Here is a 15,636-nt window from a genome sequence, read left to right on the forward strand (position 1 = left end):
AGACTCCTGTGCACCTGTTGAACTAGCACATGAAAGTAGGCCTCATTGATTGACATAAGGTAATCCCCAGGCAAATCTCTGTCACTGTCAGCTTCAAGGTCTCCATTTTGAATATGGTCCTCGTAGTGCACTTTTCAGATGTTTTAAATCTAACACTGCTCAATCTTCCCCAGATATCTTGTTTACCAGGAAAAAGACTGAGTAATGGCCGGAGAACATCTCCGCCTTGAGAACTCTCTGTGTGTATCACAATTCACAAAAGACAATCTTTGGCCTTCTGCATATTTTGCCTCTTTTGAGGATTTGAGGATAGTGGAGAAAGTGACTTTTCAGAATTTTTGAAAATTCTATGAGGTAACCATGTTGAACCACGTTCAGGACCCATTTTTCCAATGTTGAGAGAGGCCAAGTATGTAGGAAGTGGGATAACCTGCTGGAAAAAAAGAGGGAGAGGAGAAGCTGGTGTAATGCAAACTGGTAAGCTGCCCTTGACAAGGCAGTCAAACAGACTGCTTGACATTCCTACACTGCCTAGATGAGCTCATTGCAGACAAAAAGTGTGTGTGGGGGGGAGGAAATCTCGTCTTCTGACTCTTCCCTCTTCTCTCCTCCTCCTCGACTGGTCTGGTTGCCTAGGTGTAAAGGGCTGGAAATGGTGGAATGATTGAGGGCAGAACTGTTTCTTTTCAGGGAAGGGAGTATAAATCCCCAAAGACTTCAACGTAGCCCTGGAGTTCTTGAGACTGCAGAACTCGTCAGTCTACTGGAAAAGTGGTTCGATCCCTCAAAGGGGAGATCCTGAATAGCGTGCTGGATGTCCTGTGGAATACCAGATGATTGAAGCCATGAACACCTACATATTGTAGAAAACAGATTCCATGGCCCTGGCTGCAGAGTCTTCCCTATCCAATGCAACCTGAAAAGAGGTCCTAGCAACTAGTTTATGGCCTGAAACTCTTGCTGGGATTCTTTGGTAACTTGTCCAAAAATTTGAGAATATTGTCCCAGAGGGAGAAGTTGAATCTTCACAACAAGGCTTGCTGATTCAAGACACAAAATTGTAGTTTGGCAGTCAAATAAGTTTTCCTACCAAAAAGACCAGGTTTCTTTGCCTCTCTTTACTTTCTGGTAGGCGTGGGCTCCCCTGACACTCTCTGTTCACTGCCAAGACAAAGGTCCCCAGGAGTTTGTGTCTGTAAAAATACTCAGATCCCCGTAAGGGACATGGCATCTCTAGCCAATCTTTTCATCTGTTGGAGGCAGAGAAGATGGTGTTTGCCTCATTTATAGGGAGAACTACTTGGTAAGATCCTCTTGAAACTAAAATGTACGCTAACTATGTGAGTTCTCCTGAACTACCTCCATCTGTACGTCCAAGGAGGAAGCCACCCTCTTCAACAGGTCCTGATAGACTCTGTAATCATCTTGTAGAGACAAGGACACACTGGACACCACCACTTCTTCAAATGATGAGTAGGAACACAAAGCAGGTTGAGGTTGAGCCCTCCACCCTGGTAACTCCTCTGATGGAAGTGCTGCTAGGGCAGTTTGCTCCTACTTGGCAGCCAACTTGGTGCCAAGGATGACTTAATGAGCCTCCTCATATGAACCATCCCAGTGCTTACTCAGGGATATAAAGGGATGAGAGTGAAGGGAGGATCTGGTGGTGGCAGGAAACCCCCACATGTTCCAATATGGCCATTGGACTTCAACCTCTTGCAGACCAAGGATCCATGTCCTGTAGCCAATGTGGAACCTCTGCTGGCAAAGGGCAAAAAGCCCTGGTTGTTGGAGAGTGACAGCTCCTATTTCAAGATTGAGTCACATATAAGCTAACCACCGATTCTGAAGCCCAAGTCATCCAACAAGGGGGAGGTGTGCAGTACCCCTTAGTGCCAAGAAGTGCTGTAGAGGCTCCAGAGACTACAGTACCACCCAACCGCATGCATCCAGACCCCCTCATACCCAGACCCTCCCGCTGAGCCTCACCCACCCACACTCAGAATCCCCCTGATGAGCCTCACTCCCCCTGCACCCGGATCCCCACCCCACCAAGCCCCAACCAGTTGCACCTGGATCCCCACCCGACTGAGTCTCACTCCCCCAACATCTGGACCCACCACTGAGCCCCCCCACACCCAGACCCCTGTGCAGAGCTCTACCCGCCCACATCCAGACCCCGCCCCCCACTGAAACTCAATCACCTTCACCTGGGCCCCCTGCAGTCCCATTACCATTGCACCGAAAAAACCCCAACAAGCCCCTGTGCACCCAGATTCCCCACTGAGCCGCCCGCACCCAGACTGCCCCACAGAGAACCCTCTCAACCTGGATCCCCCCATACTAAGCCCCTCCACCCTTGCATCCTGCCTTGCTGAGTATGCCTGCCCACACCTGGCATGGAGGGGCAGGGCCCCGGGGTGTTTTTGGGGCAGGCCTGGTCCTTGAACTGTGTCAGGGTTGGGTGCCGCCTCACTGCTGAATCTGTGTCTCGTGGAGGGGGAGCTGCACAGTGATCTCCCACCTCTGTGCAGCCAGTGGCGTGTGATCCCCAGTGTCATGCTGGAGACACCACATTTATTTGACAAATAAAATTTGCACAATTTTGCAGAATTTTAAAATATTGTGCACAGAATTTTTAATTTTTTGTCACAGAATGCCCTCAGGAGTAATCATACCAGTCCCTTGGATCTAAGGAAGGGATAATAGATGGTAGAGTGACCATCTGGAATTTCATTTTCTTCAAGAACTTGTTTAACAGCCTTAAATCTATAAAACAGGCCTGATACTCCCTTTTCTTTTGGGATTAGGAAGTAATGTGAATAAAATATCTTCCCTCTGAAGAACACAGGAACCTCCTGTATGGCCCCCATAAGAAGGAGAAACTGGACCTCCTGAAGTAGCATGCTCTTGTGAGAGCAGACCCCCAAGAGGAACAGGGAATAGTGGTGGGAAGGAGGGGGTCAGAAATAAATTATAGGGTGTATCTCAATTCCACCATGCTTAAGACCCACTGATCTGGGGTGATGAAGGTCTATGTATTTAGGAGGTGGGATAGATTGTTGGCAAAAATAGGGCTCTGGAAAGATGGCACTGTGGGGAGTGGTATACTGCTCTCATCCCACAGGTCAAAATGATTGCTTATATGATCCAGGATCCCTAGAAGAGCTGGCAGCTGCAGAGAAGGGTGGAGGCAGAGGATGCCTTTTGTAACACCTACTCCTCTTTTTGGACAGGTCCTTGGAACATGGCAAGAAGGGCTGAAACCCCTGGGAATGCTGTGGGCAGAACTGCTTTCTTTTCACCATGGGTGTATAGCTCCCCGAGACTTAAGGGTCACCCTTGAATCCTTACAGCTGTGGAGTTTGTCATACTTTTCCTGGAAAACAGCAAGGGGTCCTCAAATGGGAGGCCCCGAATTGTTTGTTGCACCTTTGGGGGGAGGCCTGATGCCTACAGCCAAGATGAATGCTGCATTGTGATGGCAAAAGGCATAGCTCAATCCACAGAGTCTACCACATCCAGGCTTGCCTGCAATGCCATTCTAGCAACTAGTTTGCCTTCCTCCATAAAAGCAGGGCACTCCAGCTTTGCATCATCAGGAAGTTTGTCTTTGAATTTCAGGATATTATCCCACAGGCTGAAATTGTAATGACCCAGCAGAGGTTGCTAGTTCATAATCCTGAGCTGTAAACCTCTTGTGGAATAGTTTCCTGATAAACAGATCTAGTTTTCCTCCTTCCTTTCCCTTTGGAGCAGAGACCTGGTATCCTTGCCTCTCTTTTTGTTGGTGACTGCAACTACCAGAGAGCCTGGAGGAGGGTTGTTGTAAAAGTGTGTTAATCCCTGTGAAATGACAATCTCTCTTCTCCACCCTTTTCAGCAATAGGGGGAAGAGAAGAAAGAATCTGCTATAACATCCTGACAGGCTCCAGGATAGCCTCATTAATAAGAAGAGCTACCCTAGACGGGACCTACCAAGGGTAAAATGTCCACAAACCTGTGTGATCTTTCTTGTATCTGGCTGGATATCTAGAGCTACAGCCATGTTTCTCAACAAGTCTTGCTGAGCTCTAAAGTCATCAGGAGGGAAAGAGACAGATTAGGCTGTTGCTGCCTCATCAGGTGACTAAGAAAAAGAGGCTAAAAGTTGCTGAGGACATACCTCCTCCAATTCTTCTATCGGGGATTCCTGGGCATGCAGCTCCACCTACACAGTATTGATCCCAGTACCGGGAGAAGGAAGATGGTGACCTTACTTCAAATGTTCCCAGTACTTTGTTGATGTAGAAGTGTGAGAAGGGAGCAGAGAGGTTCTGGAATATGGAGGGAAGCCCCAATGGGCCCAGAAAGGCCACTGGTATGAAAGTGAGACCCAGCTCTGTGTTGGCCACTGGCTCTTAGAATGCTGAAGCTGGTACCAAGACAGGCAGGCAACTTCCATCGGGCTACTGGATATGTTCAGCTCAGGACACAAAGGAGCCAACTTCCGAGTCCAGTGAAGAGTCTGTTCCTCTGACCACTGGGGAGCTGAACCCCCCCTCTCCAGACTTCAAACCTCTCTCGCTGGCGATAGAGTTGCTCCTACTTCCCCCCTTGTAACCTTTAACCCATTGGTTAGAGCTACCAAGATTAGGGAGTGCTGGGTTCAGTCCCTTACTCTGCCTGATGTGAAAGAGGTACATAATATAAATATATAAATGTATATAGATATATAAATGTAGGTTATTTTACAATGGTAAACTAAATGTAAATGTACCAATCGGAGGTTTACCTTGAAGTATTGCATTCTTGATGAGGTCTCTTGCCATTATTGCGTTCCCACCTAGAAGATGACTGTTCAATAGGTGGCAGGCCAGAAGCTCCTGAACTTCGTCTCAGCTGTGGCGTTGGTAAACTATTCCTGCTATTTAATCCCTGTTGAATAATTTCACAACAGTTAAAATTTCTCTTATTGAAAGAAGATAGTTTTATGATTTATTATTTCTTCAGGTAGTGTATGAAATTATTTGTATAGCTAATCACGTTCAAAGAAGTAGGCAGTAGTATCCTGTGTTAGAAACATACTGATCTCAAAAATTTGAAAAAGGCTTATTTAGGAATATTCTATTCGAGAGAAAGATCAATTTTATTTTTCATCTTCTCTTCACCCCATAATAATAATTAAAAAAAAAAGATATTTGTCCTTGGGAATTCATCTGTTCCAGCTATTATTCCTCACATGAAGTCAAGTAATTTAGAGCTGGAAGAGATCTATTATCCAGACTATCTTTTTGCAAATATAGGATTGCTCCTTACAGTACATTTTCTAATATTCTTCTCCTAGGTAAAGCACCTATGTGACTTCTGAACCGAAGTCCCATTTTCAAAAGTAAAATAGGTTTCTAAGGGTATGTCTACACTGCAATGTAAACCCAGAGTTAATGGGATTCAAGTCAGCTGACCCTGGGTTACAGAACCCAGAGCTTGAGAGTCTCCACTGATTGTTAACCCTATGTTACGAATTTTCTAACCTGTTAGGACCTGGGTCTCTGGCATCCACACTGCAGCGTACAGACCTGAGTCAAACCAGCCATATACCAGACTCTTTAGCACACTTCCAAAATATGTCCACTCTAGCCCTTTGACCATGGTGCACTGTGGGAAAACTTTATTTCCCACGCTGCACATTAGAGGAAATTGGAACAGTCCACCAACCCATCTTGCTGAGTAGTCATTTTGGTCTGTACACTCCCAGCTACTAGAACCAGCAACATGAAACAAGCACCTTTTCAATAACTTCTCTTGCTTGCATTGTCACTCCTGTGTTAGGAAATGGGCAGAGCTTCTGCAAGGTGCTGGTGAGCATTTCAGCAGTGTTTTCTGACCCACCAAAAGCACCTCACAGAGCTTATGATGGAGCAGGAGGAAGAGGACCCTACCATGGCAGACTTAAACTGACTGATGCTGCTCATGACACTGTGTATAGCCGCCGATGCTCCCAATGTAGACCGGTGCTTCTGGTGCAGGGCCGCAAGCACAGAATGGTGGGATCACATTGTCATGCAGACCTGGGATGATTATCAGTGCGTCCATAACTTTCACATGAAGAAAGCTATGTTTCTGGAGCCTTGTGAGCAGCTTGCCCCAACCCTCCAGCATCAAGACACATGCATGAGGGAACCCTTACCAGTCAATACGCGGGTTGCTATAACAGAATAACAGAAACTGTTATTCTGGGGGACCCTGCATACCCCCTTTTGCCTTGGCTTATGAAATCATACCTAATTTAAGAGTCCCTTGCAAGAGACGGTTTAATTACACTCTACAAAATTGTAGAATGGTTATTGAATGTGCTTTTGACAGATTGAAATCCTGTTGGAGAGTTCTACAGACACATTTGGATGCCAGTGAAATCAAGGCTGTCTGCGTTAGTGTGGCTTGCTGTGCTCTTCACAATCTTTGTGATCTCAGGGGCGAGCCACTTCCCCCTGAATGGAGCCATGACAGCGAAGAGCTGCTGAATGAGTTCATTAAGCCAGAAAGTGCACCTACCAAAGCTGGAGCTGGATATGCCCGGGCAACACAAATCAGGGATGCTTTGTGCTCCCACATTATGGTCCCAGTGGAAGAGGGAGTAGTATCTTTATGAATTTGCTTGTGAGGATGGGGTTCAGTGCTTGGGGAAGGGTGGGGCTTGATTGCCAGGCACTGCACTTATGAACGGCATGACCACTTATGAAATGGGGGGTAATGGATGATTCACAGTATGGATTCATATAAGGAAGTGACTGAAGTGTGGACTGATGTATCTAACTTTACGTAGGAATACTGTTTGCTTACTAATTCCTAATAGTCCCTGATCATGTGTTTATCTTAATTATTTTAAATACACATTGTATGATGTGATACAGTGATAATAATAAATGTTCTTGACATAAATAGCTTTATTTATAAACATGTATTATAAAAGTACAAAATTCACCCATTACCAGGCAGGGCAGTTGCCATTACCACACCAAAACACCAGTAACAACAGAACCTTTTAAAAAATGAGCAAGAACAAGTGCAAACAGTAAAACCATGATCAAGACGTAAACCCCCTACCATCGCATGTCCCCAGCCCTCTATTCTCCTTTCTTTTCTTATCCCATTTATTCTGTGCTTGGTGCCAGGAGAAGGGGCTGCAGGCATCCAAAGGGGAGAGGGTTAACTCAGAGGACTGCATGGGGCAAAGTTGCCCTGCCCAGCAACTCATGGGGCCCAACTGCACGGGCCACTGGCCACGGAGTTTTACAGATTGTTTCTGGACTGCATCCCACGGTACCGTGCAGGGATGCAGGCCACGGTGTGGATGATGCGATTCGGGCCACAGTGTGGATGATGCAGCAGGAGCCAATATTCTTGCAGCCATTCTTGATATCAGCTGCTCAACTCTGCTGAACTCTCTGTCCTTCTCCCTTAGCCTGCACCAATGCTGAAACCCTATCCTCAAGGTGTGCAGCCAGCTTCAGCCTTTCCTTTTGCCTCTCAGCATGCCTTTTCTCTAGCTGTAAGTCTCTCTCTTTTTGGTACTGGACCTGCTTGTTGGCCCTGTCCAGAAGTTCAATCATAAGTTCACCACAGAAACTCTTCCTCTTGGAACAGTCTGTGAAGGTATATTGGGCCAGGCTTGTACTATACTGTGGGTGAACTGTGCAGGTAGTGCAGCTAATAGAGGTTGAGAGGCCTGGAACAGGACAAGACACAGAGGGATATTGTTTCAAATAGCTCAGTGCAGGAGCACAGAAAAAAATCTTTGTGGAATTTCAAGGACATAAATGTTACTTTTCCAAACTAAACTTCAATATATCGTGAGAGGAATGTTTCTGTCCACAGAAGCTCCCTGGACAAAGCCTGGATAATCACAGTGAAAAGTTAAAAATTCAAAGCTTTTTTTGTTTGTTTTTAAATTGCAGAACTACTTGGGCTAGGGGAGGGAGGGCTGTCTGTGTCCTTGTGACAAAAGCTTTTTCTGTCATTTCAGGCCTTCCACATTTTGGAGGATGTACAGTTCTTGTGCTGGCTGACTGGCGAAGGGAGATGTTATTCCGACCTGCTGGTGGGAAAACGTCAGGGTTTTCCTCCGAAGTATTCAAGCATATATAGTGACTGACCAGCACATCTATGAGTGGACTGGCCTGATCAGCTACCAAGGTGGCGCTGGTAAATACACCCTTTCCTGAAATGTCACTATCTATCTGGAGTTCGTGCTTCAGGAAAAGTTTGCATCTATCAACACCTGGGATTGGGTTGGAATTTTTGAGGGATTCAACAGAATGCTGCATTAGCTTCCACATGGCTTAGCTGATTATGACTACATACAAAAACATTTAATTCCATGGCCACCCCCATTTAAACCCTCTCCCCCAAGCAAATTTCTGGATGCACTTTCAAACCCCAGGCAAATTTGGGACAAATGCTTTTGCCACCTACAAGCTCTATGTGGTGGGGAGGGGGGTGGGGGGTAGGGAGAGTCAAGCCACGGCGATACATTCTGCCATTAGGGGGTAAATGCTGCTAGCTGGGGCTTCTAATAAATTGTGCATTGGTTCATAGAATGGAAATCTCTCCCATTCCCATATTAATAAACATTATAATGGACCCACAAACTTACCAGGCTCCAGGGCGGTTTCTGTCCCACCTGTGTCTCCTGCAGGCTCCGCAGTGGCCTGTTTTTCAAGAGGGCATCAAACAGCTCCTCTGAGTACAACTCCAGGATGTGCTGCAGAGACTCCTGTGGGACTGGTTTCAGTAAGATTCACTTCATTAGCATCGCTGCTGGCTCCCATCACTCCCCATGCTGTACTCTGGGGCCGGTGGGATGCCATCCTGGCTGACCAGGTCATCTTGCATCACTGATGGCTCTGTGCTTGGCACCCTGTTAAACTCCTCACAAAATGGATACTATGTCGGTGAGTTGCCTGAGGTGAAGCTCTGGTCCCTGGTTTTTCTGCACTCACTCTTGAGATGCTTCATCTGCTCCCTACACTTGTCACCAGTCCCGTATATTTGCAGTGCTGTCAGTTTCTTCACTATTTGCTGGTATGCACGATCATTCCTGAAATTCTTACTAAAATCCATTGTTTTGCTTGCCTGGCACCAGAGATTTACCAAAATCTGGATGTGCTCCCATGACAATGAAGCAGTGCACTTTGCAGAAAGCTTATTCTATTCAGTCTCCATTGCAAACACTGAAGGTTCTCTGATGGTGTTTGCAGCTCAGTGGTCAGAAGGCAATGCAAGGGTTAATGCTGACTCACTGAGCTGCTGCATTACAGCAATGGGGATTGCTTCTGCTTTCACTGGAGTCAACTGGAGATTCTTGGGACAGAGAGAACAAAGGAAGTTGGCCCGTTGGATTGTTGGATACTTTTTGGTAGACCCTCAGAATATGAGTCGGTGTGGAGGGCTGTCTCTACATTGCAAAGTAATAGGGCTCAAACTCTGGGTCCCAGCTTGACTCAGGCTCAGACCCTCCATAATTGCAGAGTCCTAGGACCCTAGGTCTGAGCCCAAGTCTGAGAGATTTGTGTGTAGATGGAAGGGGGGATTTGGATTCAAGCCCAAGTCTGAGCCCAGGCATACATTGCAGTGCAGACATACCTTAAGTGCCTAAGTCAGTTTGCAAAATGGGACTTAGGACCCTAAGTAACTTAAGCTCTCTTGAAATTTTTACCTCCCATCTAATTTCATAATGTTGGCAATGAGGCTTCTACCATTTCCCTTAGGAGACTAAGGATCAGCCTACAGACCTCATTTTCATTAATCTTTCCAAATATTCCATCTACATTTTCCTTGCCTTAGTTTTACCCCATTAAACCTAACTGAACAGAGAGGGAGGGTTCACATTAAATTCTTCTCCCGCCTTGATGTGTTAATACCATTAAAATATTTGTAGACCAGTGACATCTTGGAATGAGCAGAGAAACAGTTGCTAACTGCACCTTACTGGCTAAAATCACATCCTCAATATATGCAACAGCAACCTAAACAGCATACTATGCTGAAAGAATAGTAAATCCAGGAAAAGAAATGGGAACTGCTAAACTTGGATGTCTTGTATCTTCACCTGCAAAAAAAGATAATGTCCTATACATGTTCCAGTTTGAAAAAGAAACTGTATTATTTATTTGCATTATAGCAAATAATGTAATGGCAGGTGCTCCCTTGTGCTAGGCATTATACAAGCAAATAAAAAAAGTCAGTCTCTGCCCCAGAGAGAGTATTACTAGCTTTGTTTTTTGAAAATACAATACACACAGAGTACAAAAATAAACTGCATTTCTTTCATAGCGATCATGATTTGGAGTATTGCACATTTTACTACGCTACCAGGTAGTAATTCAACATAATTCTATCTAGAATTGATAGTTGCTTCAACACGAAGAGAACATGAACTTTTGACAGCTAGGAAAATGAAAGGTGTCCCTGTTGTACTATACAAGTAAATGTGGGATTTTGCAAAATACCTACTGTGACAGGGTCAGGCCAGATGGCTACAGGAGAGTGACAGAAGGCAGATATATTAGCCCCAGGTTAAGTAGGTCCCTTTTCCCTGGGTAAGGTAACACGGAAGGTTCCAGAACAATCAGGAACCTTCTGGAGACAATTAAGGCAGACAGGCTCATTAGAACACCTGCAGCCAATCAAGAAGCTGCTAGAATCAATTAAGGCAGGCTAATCAGGGCACCTGGGTTTAAAAAGGACCTCGCTTCAGTTTGTGGCGTGCGTGTGAGGAGCTGGGAGCAAGAGGCACTAGGAGCTGAGAGTGAGAAGACTGGAGAACTGAGAAGCACAAGCATTATTAGACACCAGGAGGAAGCCCTATGGTGAGAATAAAGAAGGTGTTGGGAGGAGGCCATGGGGAAGTAGCCCAGGGAATTATAGCTGTCGTACAGCTTTTCCAGGAGGCACTCTTGACAGCTGCATTCCACAGGGCCCTGGGCTGGAACCCGGAGTAGAGGGCGGGCCCGGGTTCCCCCCAAACCTCCCAACTCCTGGTCAGACACAGGAGGCGTCAACCTGGACTGTGGGTTCAGAAAAATGGCCAAGCTGAGGGCTGCCATGAAGCTCCACGGCAAGCAAATCTGCCAATAAGGGCAAGACCCACCAAGGTAGAGGAGGAACTTTGTCACACTACAAAAAACACAAAGGCTAAGGTTTTTAAAAAATAGGAATCTAAAGTTAGTCTCCTATCTCCATATTTAGACACCTGTCTGAGTTTCGTAGTGCTAAGCATGCAACTCCTTCCACTGAGCTCAGCTGTAGTTTGTGGCTACGCAGCACTTTTAATAATCAAACAGCTGACTAAATACGGGTTTAGGAGATTACCTTTAGGCTCTTATCTTTTAAAATCTTGGCCTAAACCCAAGATGGAAGAAGCTACCATCCACACAGAAGTATTCTTTGCAAAAGTATTCTCTTTGATACATTGCTCAAAATGTCAACACACACTTTAATTACAATTATACAATCGTTTGACCTTGTGCAGCTTTCGATCTCCTTTTTCAGCTGTGTCCTCCATTTCAGGGCATGGGTAAAAGCCAGGAAATGGTGTGAACGGGTTAGCCTTTGGCCTGCATGAGCCAGAGAAAGCACCCATCAAACTATTAATGCTTCGAAGGGAAGAAATCACATGTGGGGGAAGGGATGGATCGATCAAGAGGTCTGATACCACGTTGCGAGCCTCATTTAGTACTGAAAGATCAACTCCACTTCCAGCATTCTAAAATAGAGAGAAATATTGTAAATCACTAATTTAATTATACACTTGGTATATAAAATATTAACAAAATAGCTATATCTTTCATAATTCACATTAAAACAGGAGGGAATCAATCGTATGAACATTTCTCTTTAATGTATAAAAAAAGCACCCATACAACATCATAGCTTTCATAACAGTATATTTTCAGAGAAAGAAGTTAACTGTGAATCAGTCAAAATCAGGCCCATATAAATATTGCATAGTGTTCTCTAAACTTACCTGAGTCAATACAAACAACTCTTCCAGGAACTAATTATATCAACATATTCTTATGTGAAAAATCTCTTTAAATCATTACAAAGCAATTTAGATTTCAGGATTTGTAAACATTTAGTCCTTCCTTGGTCAAGGAAAGATGAAGGGGGGCTACCTCACCAAATTCAGCCATACCATCAGGGTGTATTTTGGAACTGAACAAGAACGGTCAGTTTTGCTTTCATTCTATTTTTAACATTAAAGATCAGGCATCATTTCTTCCCTTAAATAAGCATGTACATAATGACCAATATTGTTTTACATAAAAACTGAAGGGAGACTATATCCTAAGAATTTTCAATCCGACTTTTAATTTTTTTTTCAGTTGGCATAATTTAATTTTTATAGCAGTGCATTTACCAGTGAATAGCAAGCTGCCAAAAAGAAGGTTAAGATCATATGATATTTTTACAGTTGTAAGTTTATTTCATTAATAAAGTTGATAAAGTTAATAAAAATCAATTAATTTTTGTGTAATGGGCAAAAATGGAGACCCTAGCAAGACCACGATAAAATGAAATTATATTCCACCTTTAATTCAGGTTTTGGGCCTACAGATGGTGTGACAGGGTCGGGCCAGATGGCTACAGGAGAGTGACAGAAAGCAGATATATTAGCCCCAGGTTAAGTAGGTCCCTTTTCCCTGGGTAAGGTAACACGGAAGGTTCCAGAACAATCAGGAACCTTCTGGAGACAATTAAGGCAGACAGGCTCATTAGAATACCTGCAGCCAATCAAGAAGCTGCTAGAATCAATTAAGGCAGGCCAATCAGGGCACCTGGGTTTAAAAAGGACCTCACTTCAGTTTGTGGTATGCGTGCGAGGAGCTGGGAGCAAGAGGCACTAGGAACTGAGAGTGAAAAGGCTGGAGAACTGAGGAGTACAAGCATTATCGAACACCAGGAGGAAGGTCCTATGGTGAGGATAAAGAAGGTGTTGGGAGGAGGCCATGGGGAAGTAGCCCAGGGAATTGTAGCTGTCGCACAGCTGTTCCAGGAGGCACTCTATACAGCTGCATTCCACAGGGCCCTGGGCTGGAACTCTGAGTAGAGGGTGGGCCCAGTTTCCCCCCAAACCTCCCAACCCCTGATCAGACACAGGAGGAGTTGACGAGGGGAGCAAATCCGCCAATAAGTGCAAGACCCACCAAGGCAGAGGAGGAACTTTGTCACAGTGGGTAATGTATAAATTTCCTTAATTTTTCAGTACTTTTATTTGATTGCTAGTCTGCCCAATCTCTCAAAATTGTATTTCAGTTTCATTTCAAGGCATAAAACAAAGAAGTATTTGATGCTGCATCTTATCTACAAACATTATAAACATTCACTGTAATATTTATACATGATATTTACCTTATCTGACTCCTATAAATGATGCTAAAAAGTAGACTTTTTTTATTGTGTGCACTGTAGTATTGCCTAAAGGCCTCAACTAGGTCAAGGCCAGATTGTGGTAGACACAGGAGAAACATGCTGGTAAATGAAAGTCTGTGCCCCAAAGAGGTATGTTTCTGCATTTAAGGTTCAGAAGTCCAAAAATGATTCGTGCTTCTCAAATTAATTCTGAAGCAGCAATAACTAATAGCAGTGTATACTTTTGGTGTCTTCTACCCCCTCTATTATCGCTTTTCAAAGTTTACACCAGAGATGTACAAACAGTATGAACTATCATACATAGCATCACAAGCAAATTTTATTTTAAAAAGAAGTCAGCTGGGATGTTCTCAACTAGTGGACCTTAATCACAAAACTTATCACTCTCCAGTAAGTTCTACTTTCTGCACACTTAGCCTCTATCAACCTAGGACATAAGATATAATTACTATTTATTACTATTTGTATTTCAGAAGCACTCAGCATCCACAATGAGACCCTTTGAGTGTGCAGACTCAGAGATGAAGAATCAGCGAAGTAAGGCAATTTATAAAAAGGTCTATATAGAACTAAGAAGTGAGTGAACAGTGGCTAATGTCTTAAAATATGAAGTAATTCATATGTTTAGAACAAACAAAAGTGAATACATAGTCTTAATCTGTGACATTATTAAAAGATACTGTTCATCTACTATTTAAAAAAAAATATTCAAAGCATAAAAAAGACAGGTAGGGCTACAAGATTCATTTCCAGCACTGGCAGATTGTCCTGTTAGGAAACCAATAAGGAATTGAATTTGTTTACTCTGGAAATAATGTACTGAAAGGTGACTCAAATTTCATATGAAGGCCACAAAATGCTTTCATAATTAATTTGGTTTTATTACAGGATAATAGTAATTAGTAAATGGATGGACATGAACTAACATTCAGAAAGGAGAAGCTTTAACTTCATATTAGAATGCTTTCTCTTTTTAAAAAAATTTGGGGTATGGAATCAGAAGTCAAAGAAAGCAAATGAGGCTACAAGCAACAAGAAATTTAGAACTGGAATTGATTCGTTGAAATACCTGAACTGAGTAACAGAACAGAAGAACAAAGAAAAGAAAAACAAGTAGTGAGAAAGTATCTGCAAAAATTCAAAGGACAAGGAATTCTGAGGTGACATTTAATATCTTTTCTTATTTTTCCTCTTCCAAAAAAGAATAGCCTTTCCCATCCCCACTGCTTAAAAAATCAAAATCAAATAAAAAAAAGTTTTCATAATTATCACTGTAAATATTTGTGTGGTTTCTGACTGTGGCCTTGTGATGGAAAGTTAGTATGCCCTGGTATTTAGCTAAGGTGAGGTTTTCTAAAAAATATAGTTTAAGCATAAATCACTTTGCGCACTTTTGTATAGTAGTATAGCTTATTCAGTAAAACCTATACAATAACTAATAGTTCAGAACAAAAATTAGCACTCCACTTAGTGAGTGGCACACTAGCAGGCGCGATAAATTTATGCCCCAGCTTTAAATGTTCCTATAGACAAGCCCTAAGAAGTTGTATTGGTATGTTCCTTGTACCAGTCACTTCTGAGGTGAAAGCATGGAGGTTTTAAAATAAGGCCTTCAAAGCAGAAGAATTAAGCAGAGGAAAACGGATAACCATGTGGCGGAAAAACCTTGCATAGCAATATATGAAATTGGAATAAGAGGAACTTCCTAAATATAGTCCAGTGAATTGGATATACTGCGCCAAAAAAGATACACTTACCTGTAATTCTGTTTCCTATGACATATTTGACAGGATTACCACTCTTGGGTTTCATCTTGCTAGCATAAAACAGAGTAGATCTCCTTGGTCCTAAATGAAGTAGTGGAGAGCCTATATCTACTAGGTGCTTTTCTCTTGAGGAAAAGGGATCAGGGACAGAATTTAAAGCGATGTTGCTTGAGAAATTTCCCTAATCCTCAGAGCTGTTGGCAACAAATCAGCCAGTTTTATGGGCCCTCTTTCTAGAAGGGCTTTGATAATACTCTGGCAGGAACACAGGTGTTGCAGAAAGAGGAGCAGGAATAAATTGAGATTGAGGAGAGAGGAATGGAGTATTGCAGACCTTGGAGCTAGTACATTGCCAATGGCTCTAATCTAAAGAGAGGAACCTTTTAGATAGGACAGCAGCGATGGTGGTTGAATGAATACTGGTAGGAGCTAAAGTAGCTGAATGTGAGTGTGT

The 15,636-nt window shown here is 43.5% G+C and overlaps 1 protein-coding gene across 4 annotated transcripts in view; it reads right to left on the reverse strand.

Moving 5' to 3' along the window:
- The window catches only part of PDE3B (phosphodiesterase 3B), a 283,802-nt gene that overhangs the window by 117,647 nt on the left and 150,519 nt on the right, over positions 1 to 15,636 (reverse strand). For all 4 annotated transcript variants that reach the window (XR_013635919.1, XM_073347443.2, XM_073347444.2 and 1 more), the window contains exons 3-4: positions 11,504 to 11,746; positions 4,775 to 4,917 (exon numbers count right to left, since the gene is read on the reverse strand). Coding sequence is in view for 3 of the 4 variants with exons in the window: in XM_073347443.2 (XP_073203544.2) it covers positions 4,775 to 4,917; positions 11,504 to 11,746 (386 nt within the window). In the remaining variant the exon portion in view is untranslated. The remainder of the gene's footprint in view (positions 1 to 4,774; positions 4,918 to 11,503; positions 11,747 to 15,636) is intronic.

This window comes from Lepidochelys kempii, chromosome 6 (genome assembly GCF_965140285.1).
Source record: "Lepidochelys kempii isolate rLepKem1 chromosome 6, rLepKem1.hap1, whole genome shotgun sequence".
NCBI lineage: Eukaryota > Metazoa > Chordata > Testudines > Cheloniidae > Lepidochelys > Lepidochelys kempii.